This window comes from Dama dama, chromosome 18 (assembly GCF_033118175.1).
Source record: "Dama dama isolate Ldn47 chromosome 18, ASM3311817v1, whole genome shotgun sequence".
Taxonomy (NCBI): Eukaryota; Metazoa; Chordata; class Mammalia; order Artiodactyla; family Cervidae; genus Dama; species Dama dama.
In genome coordinates this window covers 107,063,550-107,080,165 of record NC_083698.1, presented here as the reverse complement: position 1 = coordinate 107,080,165, position 16,616 = coordinate 107,063,550, and the positions used below count along the sequence as shown (strand labels likewise).

General features: G+C 55.4%; 2 protein-coding genes across 9 annotated transcripts in view; both read right to left on the bottom strand.

Annotated features, from left to right (window-relative positions):
• ZNF775 (zinc finger protein 775) overlaps positions 1-12,815 on the bottom strand; it is a 29,825-nt gene extending 17,010 nt beyond the window's left edge. The window contains exons 1-2 of one of the 4 annotated variants that reach the window (XM_061166053.1): positions 5,543-5,716; positions 4,103-4,193 (exon numbers count right to left, since the gene is read on the bottom strand). In XM_061166053.1, the coding sequence (XP_061022036.1) occupies positions 4,103-4,193; positions 5,543-5,656 (205 nt within the window). In that variant the 5' untranslated portion in view covers positions 5,657-5,716. Of the gene's footprint in view, positions 1-3,202; positions 3,433-3,663; positions 3,784-4,102; positions 4,194-5,542; positions 5,717-12,744 lie in introns of those variants that run through there. The other 3 variants (XM_061166056.1, XM_061166054.1, XM_061166055.1) reach the window with 3 other exon arrangements.
• REPIN1 (replication initiator 1) lies at positions 7,720-14,341 on the bottom strand. 5 transcript variants are annotated; one of them, XM_061166047.1, is made up of 3 exons: positions 13,295-14,341; positions 11,805-12,002; positions 7,720-10,483 (listed from the first exon to the last, which is right to left on the bottom strand). In XM_061166047.1, exons 1-3 carry the CDS (start codon positions 13,563-13,565, stop codon positions 8,793-8,795), a joined length of 2,160 nt encoding a protein of 719 aa, XP_061022030.1. In that variant the 5' UTR covers positions 13,566-14,341; the 3' UTR covers positions 7,720-8,792. The 5 variants fall into 5 exon arrangements, with proteins under 5 accessions (XP_061022030.1, XP_061022029.1, XP_061022034.1 ...); XM_061166046.1 differs by having other exon boundaries at positions 7,720-10,486; positions 13,295-14,329; XM_061166051.1 differs by having other exon boundaries at positions 7,720-10,486; positions 13,275-13,361.
• Between the last annotated feature and the right edge of the window lie 2,275 nt (positions 14,342-16,616).

Below are 16,616 nucleotides of genomic sequence, written 5' to 3'. Positions count from 1 at the left end.
GAGCCCTCTCCCCAGATACCCTCATTGCCGGCTCACTCTAAACTGGCCTCTTCACACGGCTTCAGAGTCTCCAGAGGCCCCCGAAGCCCACATGGGAACTCCACACTCTGCTCAGCAACGGGAGCTGGCCTCCCAGGGGAGCAGAGCGCAGACAGCTCTCAGGGCCAAGGCTGCTTGCGGAGCCAGGCTCCACAGGGCAGCTCCAGGTACCACCTCTCCCAGGAGATGGAAGCTGAGCCAGGAGGATGGTCTCCTCCGGGCTGAGTGGGGCCGGGCCTGAGTGCCAGGCAGGGGGCTGGACTAAAGAGCCTTGGACGCTCTGCCGGCCCAGCTCAGGCGAGCCCGGGGGCCTCACACCCCAACTCTACCGGGAGGAAAGGGGCTCATCCAGCCTCTGTCTCCCAGGAGACAGCCCCCAGGCCCTTTTCCAAAGCCGATCCCAGGCAGGCCACACATGCGGGAGGCCTGGTCTCTGGCTGGCCCCTGGATAATCAGCACCCTTTCTGAACTCCCATCCCTGGATCCACCAGACCTCGTACCTCCCTCTCCTCCAGAGTTTATGACCGAAGAGGACACACAGATCGATCCCCAAAAAGTGGCTCTTAAATGATATCAAAAAGGCAGGGTAACTGCCGTTCCCACTTTCTAGGGCTCCGTGCTGAGGACAGACAGGCAGACCTGGTGAGCATCACCTCCATCCCCACCTGCAGGCCCACCTCCAACCCACGTGCCAGCATCAGGCACGCCCAGCATCTTTCTACAAGTCCCACAGCACCTCCCAAGCCCCTCCAGGGCCCCCACCCCATCTTCCTGTCTCATCGCCTTCCCTGCTCCTCCCTCCTTCCTGGGGTCTATTCACCACTGGATCAGGTGTTCCCCTGCATGCCTACTGTTAGGGCCTCTAGGTGCCCCCTCTTCCCCTCCTCCTACACCAGCATCTTCAGGCCTCGGGTTCCCAAACACTGTGGTCCTCAGTCCCAGGAGAGGGGACAGAGGCGGGCAGCAAGGGGGTGGGGCAGGCCAGCATCCCACTGAGAGACCAGGCGGTAGGAAGGAGGAGGAGCCCTGGACCAGGAGGCCTAAGACCTGGGGACCCGGCTTACTTCTGGTTAGCCAGATGGCCCTGGACCAGCCAGTCTCCTTCCCTGGGCCCCAGTGTGTCCATCTGCAAACGGAAATCACACTTGGTCCTCTGGGTAGAATTGTTACCCCAAGCAGTGCGGGCAAACATTGCGAAAGGACTCGGGGAAAGGTTCATGAGGTGCAAGAGGAGTTCTTTTTAGGTCGCTCAATGGCCGTCACCCCCTCCCTGCTCCTCAACTGGACCTCAGAACGGTACCTCACAGCTGCCCTGACAGGAATAGCCCAATTTAGGGACTTCAGTCTCAACATTCCCTGGGAACCAGGTCCACGGCTGGCCAGGGCAGCTGCCCAATCCCATCACGACCGCCCACCTCCCAGAGGTCCTGGGTTCAACCCCCACACCAGTCCCCAGGGGACCGCCTTCCGGGACTCCTGCCCCACCCGCCCCGCCCACACCTTTGCTGGGACCGTCCCATGCCCCGCCTCCCTGCCCCAGGCCTGACCCCGCCCATGGCATCCGCATCGCCAGTCTTTGCTCACCCATCTCCCTTCAGAAGACAGAGCAGCACCCATATTCTTCCGCCCCCAGTCCAAGACTCAAGAGCCTGCCAGGGTTTGGAGACCCCAGTTACCTGACCGAAGGCAAGGGATGAAACCAGCTGCTAACAACACTTTGAACAGTTATCACATTTTAATTCATAAACGCTTTTCCATCCCTTGCTATATTCACAGGAGCTTGGCAAGGATAAGGAGTGTTTCCCCCTTTTTGGATGAGTTAGAGCTCAGGTCTTCTGCACAGCTTGTCTGCTACTTCCCTGCAGGCCACCCCCATCCTAGGAAACCTGAGATTCCACAGCTTACCCCTCACCAAGGGGGTAAGCTTGCACCAAGGGGTGCACGGACCAGCTCTACACTTTGCCCTGGGCATCCCTTGCCCCTCCAGGGGGGACTCTCCAGGCCTCTCAAAACTCTCACCACCTTTCACTACTGCAGAGTGCAGCCCTCACAGTCCACAGGCCACTAAATCATATTAGTGCTATTTTAATACCTCCAACATCTGCCACGGCTACAAGCTTCAGCTCACCTGAAAGCAGCACCCATATTACCGCTCACCTTGCTCTCCAATCCATCTGCCACCCAGACTCAGAGCAATTTTCCTAAAATTACAATTTAAACATGATATTCCTTTGCTTAAAAACTTCAGCGGGTCCCCAGTACTTTCAGGTTCTTCTACAAATTTCGTGGCAAGACCATTTAAAATCTGGCCTCTGAGCACCTCTCACTGCACCACCAACCTATCCCATTGTCCCCAAACGCAGCTCCCTGACCTTGCTGTGTCTGCAACACCTGTGATCAGTCTTGGAATACCCTTGCCCAACTATTCTCTGCCCAGACCAAACCAGGGATTACTTTCACCAGGAAGCCCGTATGGATTCACCAGGCTCAGAGTGAGGACCTTCTCCATTTAACCTATGCACCCACTCAACCCAGTACCATCCACATGGTGTAAAATATAATTTGCCTCAACAGCATGACTGTAAACATCTTAACACAGGGAGCCTTTCTCTCCCCAACACCCAGCATAAGGTCCAGAATGCTGTAAACCATTAATAAAAATGTTAATAAAGGAATATTTAAATAAAAGAAACAAGTTAGAAGCACTGAACCAGGGAACCTTAGAGGTGAAAGGAGACTAATACCTTCTAACTTCTTCATTTTACAGATGAACCCTGGGACCCAAAATGGACACCTAACAGTGGAGTCTGGCCATCACCTTGCCTCGGGGCTTTGGCCACACCCCATCCCAGGTCGGGAGGACCAAGCACGCACCAGGCTCCATCCTCCCAAAGGGCTGGAGCAACCGCATCTCCATATATTCCACCTTCAGGAGGGAAGAAACCCCCAGCGCCGACCCCCACCCCCACTAAGATCTTGGCTTCCTGTGCCCATCTTCCTGGAATGGAGGTTTCGGGGAGACCCCTACACACACACACACACACACACACACACACACACACACACACACACACCCCTTCGACTGATTTCTGTGGTGCTTCCCTCTCATTGTTCTCGTCCCCAAGCTCAGGCCCATTCATTTAATCATTTATTAAGCACCTACTATGTGTCACTCTGCGGCGAGCACTGGGGTTCCCGCTCCTGCAGGAATTCGGTCTCTGGGGGAGGCTGGCATCACTCCCAAACCTCGGGACCGGCTCTGGCAGAGCGCGCCCAGAGGCGGGCGGGGGAGGCCGAGGGGCAGTCCTCCCCACCCCAAGCTCACCTCCCCGCCTCTCCAGATCTCACGCCCCCGCTTCCAGCTCGGCCCCGGCCTGCAGCCCCTCCCCACGCACGACCCGAGCCCCTGTTTCCCGGGGAGCTGTGCGAGGGTGGGGAAAGTTCGGGACTGAGAGCGCGAGGGGCGGGGGGCTCGGGGGACCCCGGAGGCCGCCCCCAGCCCGAGGCTGGGTGGAAACGGCGCGGGAGGAGCCGGGCGCTGGCCCGCGACACTGCGCGTCCCTCCGCACGCCCCTCCCCGCCCGGATTCAGAGGGACTCGGAGGGAGGGGACGGGAATAAATACCTTTGACTTTGTGGCTAAGGTTAACGGGAACTGCCACCCCGGGGCGACTTGGGCACTGCGTTCCGGGCCCCGCCAGTCCCGGGGCGGGAGGGGCGGGCCCGCGCCCCTCATTGGCTGGCGGGTCCGGTCGTCCCCGGGGCCGCCCCGCCGTCTAATTGGCTGAGCCTCTCAGATGACCAGTTTAGCCCTATCGGAGAAGCCCGCGGGGCGGTCCCTTTGTTCTCCAGAGCCAATGGCTGGGGCGGGCCGGCTGACCCCGCCTCCAGTGAAACCAGCACCGGCCCAGCCTGACTTTAAAGCGCTTGCCGCCAGGCGGGCGCAGGGCTCTGGTCTCCCAGTGGGGAAGGGGGGATGGGGGCGACGCCGGGTGACTGGTGACCTGACGGTGCCGCAGCACCCGCTCCTCCCATCCGCCGAGCTCTCCCCTCCCGGTACTTGCCCCGCAGACGCGCTCTCTGAAACCGATCCAGTCGCTGGGCCACTCTCGGTCCGACGCCAGCTGCGCGCCGCACCGCACTAGGTGCCGGGATCTGGAGGAAATAAAAAAGACACACGGAGCCCGCTCCGACGCTCACACTCGAGTGTGCATGTATCATGGTGGTGGCACTTTGCACGACAGCACACCAGGTGTTAGAGATGTTCGCGTCTCGTGTGACCAGAGAGATATCGCCCTCCGCACACGCGCGGCCCTAGGCACGTCGTAGGCGCGTGATAAATGACCCCGGGGTTTCCAGGAGGACTTAGACATCGTTAAATCCAACCCCTCGCCCTGCAGTTGAGGAAACAGTGACTTAACGTTCCTGGGTGGAGTGCGACTGCTGATTTAGAGGCAGGGTTCGGATGGCTAAGCACGGTCTTAGTCCTTCAGAAGAGAGGATTTTCTCATCTACCCACCCTGATCGGAAGGAAATGTTCCTTTTTTATAAAGTCAATAAAATTCCTCACTGCCAGCTCAAAGCGGGCCGGCCAGCTAGGGCAAACTCCCACGGGCACACTCTCCGGAACTGCTTAGAAACCGCCTTTGGGACATGAGGTTGATACGGAGAAAAGCCGGCCTCACTCTGAGACTTCCTACAAACCTTACTGTTAAACCGTTGGATCTTACTCTAATCAGTCAGCAACTGTCTACTAAGCGTTTGCCTGCGGGCTCAGCTGTTTTTAGCCTCATATCACAAGAGGAATCCGGAGCCCAAGATTCTATGTTTTGCCACAGTCTTCGTGTGCAGTTTTGTTCTGTTTTGTTTTCTTTTTAACAAAAGATACTTTCTGTCCCTGGACTTTGACTTATTCATCTGTAAGAGTTAATAATTTCCTAGTTACAGTCAGCTTTCCACATCTGCCGATTCCACATCCATGAATTCAACCAACACCCCAATGAAAATATGCAGGCGGAAATAAGAGAAAGTTCCAAAAAAAAGCAAAATTTGCATTTTCCCGGGCGCAGGCCACTGTATATAGCATTTACATTAAGTATTATAAGTAATCTAGAGGTAATTTAAAGTATACAAGAGGACATGAGTGCATAAGGTTATATGCAAATGCAATGCCATTTAAAGAAGGGACTCCTGCATCCAAAGATTTTGCTATCCAGGGGAGTCCTGGGAATAATCCCCTGAGGATCCTGAGAGACCCTGGGCTTTTGCAGGACCCTTATTGGTTCTACTGTCTACAGAAGTATTTGTAAAGTGTAAAACCCTACCCAGTGACCAGACATCCCTAGATTCAGTTCAGTTCAGTCGCTCAGTCATGTCCAACTCTGCGACCCCATAGACTGCAGCACGCCAGGCCTCCCTATCCATCACTAGGTTATCAACCCTTTAAAGAGTCTCCGTCATCTTATTTTCTAGAGTGCCTAGGGGAAAGTTCAACCAAGACTTACGGAATTCCTGTGTTTTGGTTCCTCTCTGCCACTGGCTGTGTGTGGGAAAGTCATCTCCACTCTCTGGCCTGCTCCCTCTTTCAACAGAGTGAAAGACTTCCTCCAGATGGACATTTCATGACCAAGGCTGCTTCAAGGGTGGAAAACAACAAAGCACATCTGGGATCCTATTTTCCCTGACGGAAAACAAGAGGGAGGCTGCACATGTGTGTTTGTGAAGGCACAGGGAAAATGTCAGGAAAGCCACCCCCGCACTCTTTACTGGATGCAGAGAGAAAAGCCACAGGGTGGGGGTGGGGGGGGGTGTGGATTGGGGGGAGAGGAGGGCTGGAGTGGGGGAAAGTAAAGGATAATTTTCACCTTAAAAAATAAACCTAAGTATCTCTTCAGTGTTAAATTTGATAATTTAATACTTTGTAATTGTAGAAGGAAGGGGGAAAAAAAACCTGGACTCTTTAGAAGGGGAGGTCCTGTTAGCAGCGTGTTGACCCCCTCCATTGGGGTCATCCCTCCTTCAAGCCTGCTGTCAGCATGTGCCCTGCTGAGCAAGGACTCAGCTCCCACCAGGCCCCCTGAGGGACTCAGGAAGGAGCCATGGGCAAGTTCACTCTATCCTTGCCCCCTCAAGGTCACTTCCTTTCCCCGAACTTTGGTCCTCTCCTCACCCTCTGCCCCAAAGCAGTGGGCAGACATGTTTCTAGGGGACCCACCGCCAGGCATTTCCAAGTAATGACTTCTCAGGAAGTCAGGAACCTGATCACATTCCCTCTCCTTCATCCTTTTCCCCAGTCACCCCATCCCAACCCTTGATGCCTGAGGACCTGTTTCCTGCCACCATCCTCAGACATCTAGCTACTTTCCTGATCACTCCGCAAAAAAGCTCCCTTCCCTTGAAGCTTTGAGCTCCCCGGCATGGCATGTGCATACTCAGTCATGTGCATGTTCAGTCACGAGAGCGCTCTGTCGAGTCCAGCTCTTCGAAACCCCAGGGGCTGTAGCCCACCAGGAGCCCACCAGGCTCCTCTGTCCGTGGAATTCTCCAGGGAAGAAATACTGGAGTGGGTTGCCATTTCCTTCTCTGGGGGATCTTCCTGACTCGGGGATGGAATGTGCATCTCTTGCATCTTCTGCATTGGCAGGCAGATTCTTTACCACTTGTACCACCTGGGAAGCCCTGAGCTCCCTTAAAAAGACATATTTAGGTGGGGCTTTCTTGAAACCATGTTCCTAGGCTCCGAGAGATCATGTGCCCTCAGTGACACAGGTTTTTGAAGTGGCCCCATAACCCCATAAACCTCTAAAAAACTTTGAAGCTGTCTGCTTCCATCCTACACATTTAGAACCCACCCCACCCCACATCCATCTCTCTCTATTCACAATCTCTGTATAGGAATCGGTCCTCCCAACTGAGGCCTCTTAGGGGTAAGACTGGGTCTTATTTTTGTAAACTCCCAGTTTCCACTGCATCAAGCACACCATAGACATTTAATACCTGTCTACACCAAAAGCAGCAGCACTGCATTTGTCTAATAAACATGCATTGGTGGTCAATAGCATGGTTTTCGGGTTGAACAGACCCGTGTTTGAATTGCTTCTGGTGATTATCGGTTATATGACCTTAAGCAAATGTTTTCATCCGGAAAGAAAAAAAAAACAAACCCGAGTACCTATTGAACTCTAAGTTGTTAGATAATTTAGGTAAACTTCTTTGCAAGATGCCAGTCATATAGACAAATGATGGTTGCACCACACTCTGTGTTTGGTGCTGGAAATCTATGCAGAAACTAGTAAGACAGTCAGAAGAGCCTGTCAAAAACAGGCACTCAAATGCATGTGAATCAACCGGTGCAGCGAAGCATACACAGTGACAGACATGAGCACTGCGGCAGGCCAGCCAGGGAGGCACAGCAGGGCAGCAGCAAGTCAGACCTTCTCTCCCTGATGGCTGACACTGAGCCGGGCTGACCTGACCCCACACAGAGCTGGACTCCTAGAGGAGAAACCCCCCCCTGCTGAGGGTGCCTGACCCTCATCGGGGGGTGGGGGGGGTTACAGCCAGGGGCAGTTGCGAAGCTTGAACCCAGCCTTCACCCATCCCAGCCCCCAGTGGTGTGGAACTGCCAACCCCCTCCATCTCCACAGCTCCCCAGAACAAAGGAACACCTACAGCCACCAGCTCTAAAACCAGATCTTTATTCTCTAGTTGGAAAAGGAGGGTTAGTGGTTGTGTTTAGTTCCAGGGAACAAACAAGGCCCAACAGTAGAAATTACAGGGAAGCGGACTTCATTCATTATAAGGAAGAATTTCTAACAATTAGAATTATCCTACAATAGAACCAGGGCCTCAGGAGATTCCCTGTCACCTAAATGTTCAAGCAGAGGTTGGGGATCCACACGCTAGAATGTTGGAAGGGAAACTCACCCCCACTTCCCATCAGCTGGCCTTCTGTTATCAATGGGGCAGTCCTCCCCACAATGTGCTGAGCTCTGAAGGGAGTGAAGGCGGGCTGGGGTGCTCGGACAAAAGCCCTGACACAAGGCGGCTGACAGCCATGGGATTGCTCTAAGTGCTGGGAGGGTGGTTGGATGAAGGCAGTAGCAGCGTGGGAAGATGCTCTGGGAAGGACTGATCTTTCGGGGGAGGAAGGGGAGCCACGGCACTAACAGTAGACGGGTCTCTCCAAATCTGGATGCCTGTGCAGGGGCGGGAGCGAGGGGCCGGTCTAGGGCAGGCTGGAGGAGCTCGGCTTTGCCTCCCAGGACTGGAAAAGGCCCAGGTGCTGCCCAACAAGGCCAGCAGGTTCTCCGGGTGTGTCCAGCTGCTCCACTGATCCTCCCCGGCATTCATTCACTAAGGGCTGAACCACACCTACTTGCCAAAAAAAAAAAAAAAAAACGAGCCAAAGGAACTCATAAAAAGAGACGGGACGTTAAGGCGTTAACACCAGAGGAGAGGGGTCCTCCTGTCCACTGGTGGCCCCTCCGGCCGGAGGGCTCTAAGGGGTGGGTGGAGCTGCTATTGCTACTTTTCCAGGGCACAGGATAGTCTGGACCGAACCTTAGCAAACACCAGTGGGAGGCCGGGGTCCCTGCTCTGCAAGTGGACTCCCTGATTACAGCGGGGAACCTCCCTCCCTAACGGGGCCGGCTCACCCCACCTCGCCACCCCCCTCGCCGACAGCAGCAGCAGAGGGCACAGTGTGAACGACGCCCGGCCCGCCCTCCCTCGGCCTCCGCCGCCCCGGCCCGCTCAGACATCGTGCTTCTTCTGGTGGGCCAGGAGCTTCCCCTCGTCGTCAAAGGTCTGGCCACAGATGGCGCAGCAGAAGGCGCCGTCCCGGATGTGGCTCTTGCGATGGGTGATGAGGTTGGACTTCTGGCTGAAGCTGCGGTCGCAGTCCGGGCAGGCGTAGGGGCGCTCGCCCGTGTGGATGCGCCGGTGGGACACCAGGTTGGACTTCTGGCTGAACGCCTTGCCACACTCAGGGCAGACGTACGGCTTCTCGCCGGTGTGAATGCGCCGGTGCGCGGCCAGGTAGGGCTTGTGGCGGAAGGCCTTCCCGCAGTCCGGGCACACGAAGGGCCGCTCGGGCGCGTGGTCGCGCCGGTGGGCGGCCAGGTGGCTCCCCTGGGAGAAGCGGCGCCCGCACTCCTCGCACGCGAAGGGCCGCTCGCCCGAGTGCACCCGGGAGTGCGCCACCAGGTGCGTCTTCTTGCCGAAGTGCTTGCCGCACTCGGCGCACGCGAAGGGCCGCTCGCCGCCGTGCTGCCGCTGGTGCGCGCGCAGGAAGCGCTCCAGCCGGAAGCCCCGCCCACAGTCGGCGCAGGTGTGGAGGGAGGGCGGGGCCTCCGCCGCGGCGTCTGGCGGCCCGGGCCCAGCGGAGACCTCAGCTGCCTCGGGGGCCGGCTCCGGAGGGGGTTCCGGGGCGCGCTCCGGGGCGCCGGCGGGCGGTTGGGGCCCGCCTTGCGCGGAGCCCTCGGAGCGCTTGTGGATCTTGCTGTGCGACAGCAGGTTGGGCTTGTGGCGGAAGCGGCGACCGCACTCGGTGCACGGGTACGGCTTCTCGCCCGTGTGGATGCGCCGGTGCGAGGTCAGGTAGGGCTTATTGGTGAAGCGCTTCCCGCACTCGGGGCACTGGTGCGGGCGCTCGCCCGTGTGCACGCGGCGGTGGGCGATCAGGTTGGGCTTGTGGCGGAAGCGCTTGCCACAGCAGGCACACTGGAAGGGGCGGTCGACGGCGTCCCCGCCCGGCCGGGGCGCGGTCACTGCCGGGCGCCCCCGGGGCCGCGGCCCCAGGGCCTTGGCCGCCGCCTCCTCCAGCGCCTCGGCCACGTGGACCCGCTTGTGAGTCACCAGCTGGTCCCACTGGGCGAAGCTGCGGCCACAGTTGCCGCAGATGAAGGGCCGGGCCTCGGGGGCCGGGGGGTGGCAGCGCCGCGAATGGGCCCGCAGCTGCTTTCTCCGCCAGAAGCGTCTCTCGCAGGCTGGACAGGCGATGGGCCGTTTCGCCGCCGAGTGGGCCCGCAGGTGCAGAACCAGGGCCACCCAGCCTCGGAAGCTCTGCCCGCAGAGGTGGCAGGCAAAGCCCAGGTCTGGGGTGGCGGCGGCATGGACCTGGCAGTGCAGTGCCAAGAAAGGGGCGTGGCGGAAGCGGCGGCCGCACTCGGGACAGGGCCGGGGCAGGCGGGCCTGGCAGCGCCGGGCATGAAGCCAGAGGGCCACCCAGCCGGGGAAGTGCCTCCGACAGTGGGCACAGCGATGGGCCCGACCTAGGGCCTGGCCGCCAGACTGGGCCGCGGCGGTGCCTCGCGACCTCAGCCCCTGGGGCTCCTTCTCCAGAGTCTGGGGTGACTCCTGGGAGGGCCCAGAAAGGAGTCGGGGCTGGACGGGGCCCATGGCCACCGGGCCCCTGCAGCGACGTTCCAGCATCGGTTCTTCCTCTGCTGAGGGTGGAAAGGTACAGTCACGCTGGAGAACCACACAACCTGCGCCTCCCCCCGCCCCAAGCTCCTCCCAGTGGACCCAAGAGGAGCCTGCCTCCTCCACTCCTCCAGCCCTGAATCAGGACCACTAGACTACTCTTCTGTTTCCTCCTATTACGTTATTTCCATCTTGGGTTTCTAGAAAGCATTTCAAGTAAATCTGCTGTTAAGTCTTTACTGGCCCTGGAAACGACTAGAAGGAAGAACCCTGACCCTTCTTGGAATCCCCCTCCGGCATGGAGTAAACACGCCAGGGCTGGCTGCACAAAGATTGCTGCCTTGGGACTCACCAAAACACGCAGTCACCTCCCCCTTCAGCGCTTTATATGCTTTCCCAAGTGCTTCCCTGCCGCCCTCTACTTGTTTCTACTATTTGCTCTTGTCACATCTGAGCTTCGCAGCAACTCAGTGAGACTGGACAAGAGATACGAACTCCCTGTCTGATGGAAGAAGCCACTGTCAGGCTCGACAGGGTGACAGGACTTGCCCCCGGGGGCACAGAGTAAACCTACAGCAGAACCCGGACGAGGGCTCTCATCTAATCCCGTCTTAGGGAAGGCACTTTGACCTCCCTAGCCTCAGCCTCCCACGGCCAGGAGAGCCAGTGAGAACGGCCCCTTCTCGGGAGCAGGAGAGAGCTCCGGATACTACTGCCAGCCCAGCGCGATGCCAGGCCACTGCCTGCCCAGACTGTGCCCGCATTCTGCCCGCCTGCCCTCCTCCACCCCCGCACGTGGTGAGGACACTGCAGGAAGGAAAGCGCTCTTGAATCCAAAGAACACCCACAGCCTGCTGCCCTCGGGGGTGAGCCTGCCTCGCTGCCTACCCTCGGGGGACTGGGATTACTGGGGCACGGAAAGGGGAGGAAGGAGGAGATTGTAATCTCTGTCCCCTGTCCCGGCCTGCCCCAGCCCCGCTAGGGGCTGCCCCATGGGCAGCTCTTCCAGAACGGGGAGAACCCAGACTCCTGCGGGGGAGTCTCCTACACCCACTGCCAGATGGGGTGGTGATGAGACTCCTAAGGGACCTTCACTGCCTGCTCACAAGTTCCCCCGAAGTTCCCCCGAACCTGTACTCCTCTCCAGGAGCACAGACATGACTCATTCCCAGCGGCCAGACTGAGCCCTGGGAAGACTCCCAGGATGTGATGAACCTGAAACATCCCCCCTCTCCCCCCGCCCTCAGCCCCCCTTCTCCCCCCTCTCCCCCCCACCCCCCGCAGCGGGGCACTGGGGCCACGAAATGGTGCGAGAACCCAACAAAGAAGGCCACACTCTACCCTGGAGGCTGTGGAGCTGGAGATGAGGCTTGGCCCAGCTCCTCCTGGGGATGTTCCCGGGGATACTTCTGCGGCTGGAGCGCCTGCTTCGGCCCACACTCGGGTAGCCCCCGGATGTCAGCGAAAACTGCAGCAGTAAAGACACCCCTACCCCCATGGCAGAGCTCAGACCTCCGGTGGCAGAGAGGCCAGCCTTACCTGCGGGGAGGGGAGAGGACGCGTGCGTGAAGCTCAGCGCTCCCCGAGGGAAGTCATCTTTGTGTCCTCGGCAGCCACGGCCCCCTCCCCCACCCCGGCACCCTGCTGGGCAGAGTGACCTCACTGGCCATCGGATTAATAACTGAACGTGCCCCCTTCACCAAGGAAGCCCGGGGCTGCGTTGAAGGCTCACTTTCTCCCCTGGTAAGGTCACAGCACGAACTGTCCATGCTGATGGCCAAAGGCCCCCAGGCCGAGGGCAGGAACTCTGAAATCCCCGCTGGCTCCCCTTCCCCCACCCTCCTCCCAACAGGAATTCCAGGCCGGGTTCCCAGGGGGGGCTGCCAGGCGCGCTCCTGTGACGAGGACTCGGGCAGAGTCCCCTGCCGCGTCCCGGGTGGCAGAGGGCCGTGCAGACCCCCACACACCCCCCCCTTTTGTATTCAAGCATGTGCTTTGCCACCCCCTCCCCCCCGTCCACGTTCGCGGACACACGGCTCCGTGCTCCCCGAAGGGCCCCCCCCCTCCGGTCCCCACGCAGAGCGCGGCTCGCGGAGCCTGCGCGCAGGTGCGCGGACTCGCCCCCCGACTCGGTCCAGCAGTGCACCCCCCCAACACAGCGCGCACACGGTCACGCGCCCCGCAGGTAGGGCCGCCCCCCCGCCCCCCCCCCCCGCCTTCGCCGCCGCCACCACCACCACCACGGGCCCGCGTGGAACCCCGCGCCCTGCCCGGGACGAACCTCTCCGGCGGGGAGCGCGGAGGCGCGTCGCGCGTCCATGAGGCCCGAAAGCCGGCGCCGGCGGCCGCGCTCGCCACCCCGCCGCGGCGACAGCAGCAGGTTCGGGTTCACCACCGCCAGGCCCGTGCCCAGCACCCCCCCGCCCCGCCGGTTCCCAGCGCCACGTGACTACAGGAGCTGCCGAGGGTCAGTCGCGGGCTCGGGCCGGCGGCCGCGGCCGGAGGGCGGGGCGGGCCGCGGGGCCGGCCGCGCGGGGCCCCTCTCCCGCCCCCAGCGCCCCCTCGCGGGCCGCGCGGGGGCTCGACTCCGTTACCATGGCGACCACCGGCCGGATTTTTCCCGCACGGGCCCGGCTCAGGTTTCCCCGACCCTTTGTCCCTCCCGGCGGGCGCGCGTCCCTGGGCGACCGCGTGGCCGGACCGCGGTCACTCGGCGAGACCCGGCCTCGCTGGCCCGAGCCTTAGCGAGGGCGCTCCTTGACCCCCCCACCCCACCCGGCCGCCCCCCTCCGGTTCTCCGGCCACCTGGACCTTTGGCCGCGCTGCAGAACCTGAATAGCGCAGCGGCTGAGCCGCGGCTGGGGGCACGGCTGACCGGAGACAGTCGGCTTCTGGGTAGTTCAGAGCTGGAGGAAAGGAAAGGCCCGATGGGGTGAACTTTGAAAACGGGTTGCCCTCGCTTCCAGAAATCAGCCGAGCGCAGGCGCCCCGGCTTCCGTGGCTGCGGGACCCGGGGCGCGGGCGGTCCTGGCACTCAGGGCGCTGCGCTTGGAAACGCACCGCATCCCGAGGGCGAGTGCGGAGGCAGGTGCGAGTCTGCATCCCTGACTCACCGTCTAGCAGGTGGCCTTGGCTTTCCCAACGAAACACTTACTGGGTTTTCTCGGCTTGGACTGTTTCACGTACTCTTGTGCTTTTCAACACAGGCAACTTTCTAATTGTACAATTTTTAAAAAGCTTTATTTTGTATTGGGGAGTGTAGCTGAGTAACAAGGTTGTGACAGTTTCAGGTGGACGAGACTCAGCCGTACGCATCCATGTATCCGTTCTCCTGTACAATTATTCCTAAAACACAAAATCTGTTGCATTAATAGGAAATAAAATACGCAGATTTCTCATACTTACCTCATACATTTACATTAAATGTAATGTAAAATGCCAGTTGCATTTAATGCCTTGGTATGTATCACCGTCAGGAATCCTTTAGGGTATGAATTTGAGCAAACTCCAGGAAATCGTGGAAAACAGAAGCCTGGCATGCAAGAGTCGGACACGACATAGCCACTGAACAACAACATACATATCATCGGGCATTTTTTCTAGGCTTATCTATGCTTATTTGAAGTTGGGGTAATGCCTTACAAAGATGTATTCTGCCTTTTTTGCTTAACAATGTTGTGAATTTTCTTCTGTCCTATTAAATATTCTTTTATAACAAGATTCTTAATTGCAACATAACTGCACATTTTCTACTTTTCTGTATCATGGATTCATATTTTATTGCAGATGCCTGATTTAAAAATTCTAGAAGTGGGGAACTGGCCGGTCAAAGGCAAAGTGTATTTTTCAAACGTTTTCTAAACTATCTTCGAGAAAAATTTATTGGTTTTCTTATGAGAAATGCCCTCTTTTCCATATCATTGAAAATACAGACTGTTTTTTCAAATTTAAAGTTGTTCTTTCTTATTGTTTTGAATGTTGCTTCATAAATTACTAGTTAACTGACTTGTTTTTCATGTAGTTATTTATTAACTGTATTTTCTCTTTTGTGAATTTGCTTATGTCCCTTTGCCCACTTTTCTGTTTGTTCATTTTAAAAAGTTGGGAAATTGACTCCTGGGTATATATCTGAAGATAATTTAAAAAGATACAGGCATCGCAAAAAAAAAAAAAAGATACAGGCATCTCAATGTTCTTAGCAGCATTATTTACAATAGCCACAATAGGGAAGCATCCTAAGTGTCCTCCAACAGACAAAGAAGATAAAGAAGTTGTGGTGTACATAAACAATGGAATACTACTCAGCCTTAAAAGAATGAAACGTTACCCTTTGCAACAATCTGAATAGACATAGAGGATAGTATGCTTAGTGAAATAAATCAGAGAAAAACAAATACTGTTATGTTATCACTTATATGTTAAATCTAAAACATAAGATAAAACAACCTACTGAATATAACAAGAAACTGACTCACACATACAGAGAAAAACTTGTGGCTACCAATAAGGAGAGGGAAGGAGGGAGGAGCAAGATAAAGGTAGGTATACTACAGAGATATAAATAAGCTACAAGGATACATTGTAGATCACAGAAAATATAGCAAATATTTTATAATAACTATAAATGGAGTATAAATTATAAAAACTTTGATTCACCATGCTGTATACCTGAAATGAATATGATATTGTAAATCAGTACCTTAAAAAAAAAAAAGTTGGGAAATTAGTTTTATTTCACTTTGTTTGGCGGTGGGGGACACTCCTTTTAAAGTAAAAGGCTTCTATGGTTTCTGCCTTATGTTTAGAGAGATCACACCACCCCTCCCCAAATTCAATTTTATGTCGGTATTTTTATGACAGAAAATGTTTTAATATCTATTAGTGTCAGATTTCCTTTTTCTCTCCAAAACTTTCTTAGCTAAAATGACTCATTTATCACTTTTTCTTTTGAGATGGTCCACACTTTGTCTGTGGAGTGTGTTTCTCTCTAAATAAATCCACTTCTTACCTGAACAAATAAATAAATAAAATCACTCATTTATTCTTTTATTTATTCTTCTAAATGAACTTTAGAATTTCTTGTCAATGTTTAACATTTTTTTCTTGTCATTATTTAAAAAACCCAGGTGAAGAGATTTAAGATTCCTGTCCCTCCATTTGTCCAGGCCTTATTTTACCTCTCATAGTCATTTTCTATCTGCTGATTAAATAGTATAACTTTTGTACTTATCCTATACAAAATTCACAAATATGAAAAAACTTTGTCAAAGTTTTAAGGTTCAGAAAATATGGTAGAATGGATATTGTAGCATGTAGGTCAAGTTTGATGGTTACAGAAGAATGGATTTTTCTATGTGTGCAACCAGAAAATACTTGAGTTTTTACCAAAATACTTACTGTGTGTTACTTGCTCAGTCATGTCCGACTCTTTGTGACCCCATGAACTGTAACCTGCCAGGCTTCTCTGTCCATGGAATTATCCAGGCAAGAATATTAGAGTGGGTAGCACTCCCTTCTCCAGGGGATCTTCCATGACCCAGGGATTGAACCCAGGTCTCCCACACTGGAGGCAGATTCTTTACCATCTGAGCTACCAGGGAAACCCAAAATACTTAATAATAATGATTAATATTATTGGGCAGAATAGAGGACAGAAACAGTATGGACCTAACAGAAGCAGAAGATAAGAAGAGGCAGCAAGAATACAGAGAAGAACTATACAAAAGAGATCTTAATGACTTAGATAACTGCAATGGTGTGATCACTCACCTAGAGTCAGACATCTTGGAGTGCAAAGTCAAGTGGACCTTAGGAAGCATCACTATGAACAAAGCTAGTGGAGGTGATGGAATTCCAGCTGAGCTATTTCAAATCCTAAAAGTTGATGCTGTTAAAGTGCTGCACACAATATGCCAGCAAATATGGAAAACTCAGCAGTGGCCACAAGCCTGGAAAATACCAGTTTTAATTCCAATCTCAAAGAAGGGCAATACCAAAAATGTCCAAATTACAGCACAATTCCACTCATTTCTCATGCTAGCAAAGTAATGTTCAAAATTCTCCAAGCTAGGCTTCAATAGTATGTGAACCAAGAATTTCCAGATGTTCAAGAGTTGGACTATAAAGAAAGATGAGTGCCAAAGAATTGATGCT

Excerpts from the sequence above, each read along its gene's own strand:
- REPIN1 (XM_061166046.1), bottom strand. The coding sequence starts at position 13,565 with ATGCAGACTCGCACCTGCCTCCGCACTCGCCCTCGGGATGCGGTGCGT. Across the intron at positions 12,003-13,294 it reads TCAGCCGCTGCGCTATTCAG|GTAAGGCTGGCCTCTCTGCC; the intron begins GTTCTGCAGCGC and ends CCCTCCCCGCAG. Across the intron at positions 10,487-11,804 it reads CCAGCTCCACAGCCTCCAGG|CAGAGGAAGAACCGATGCTG; the intron begins GTAGAGTGTGGC and ends TTCCACCCTCAG.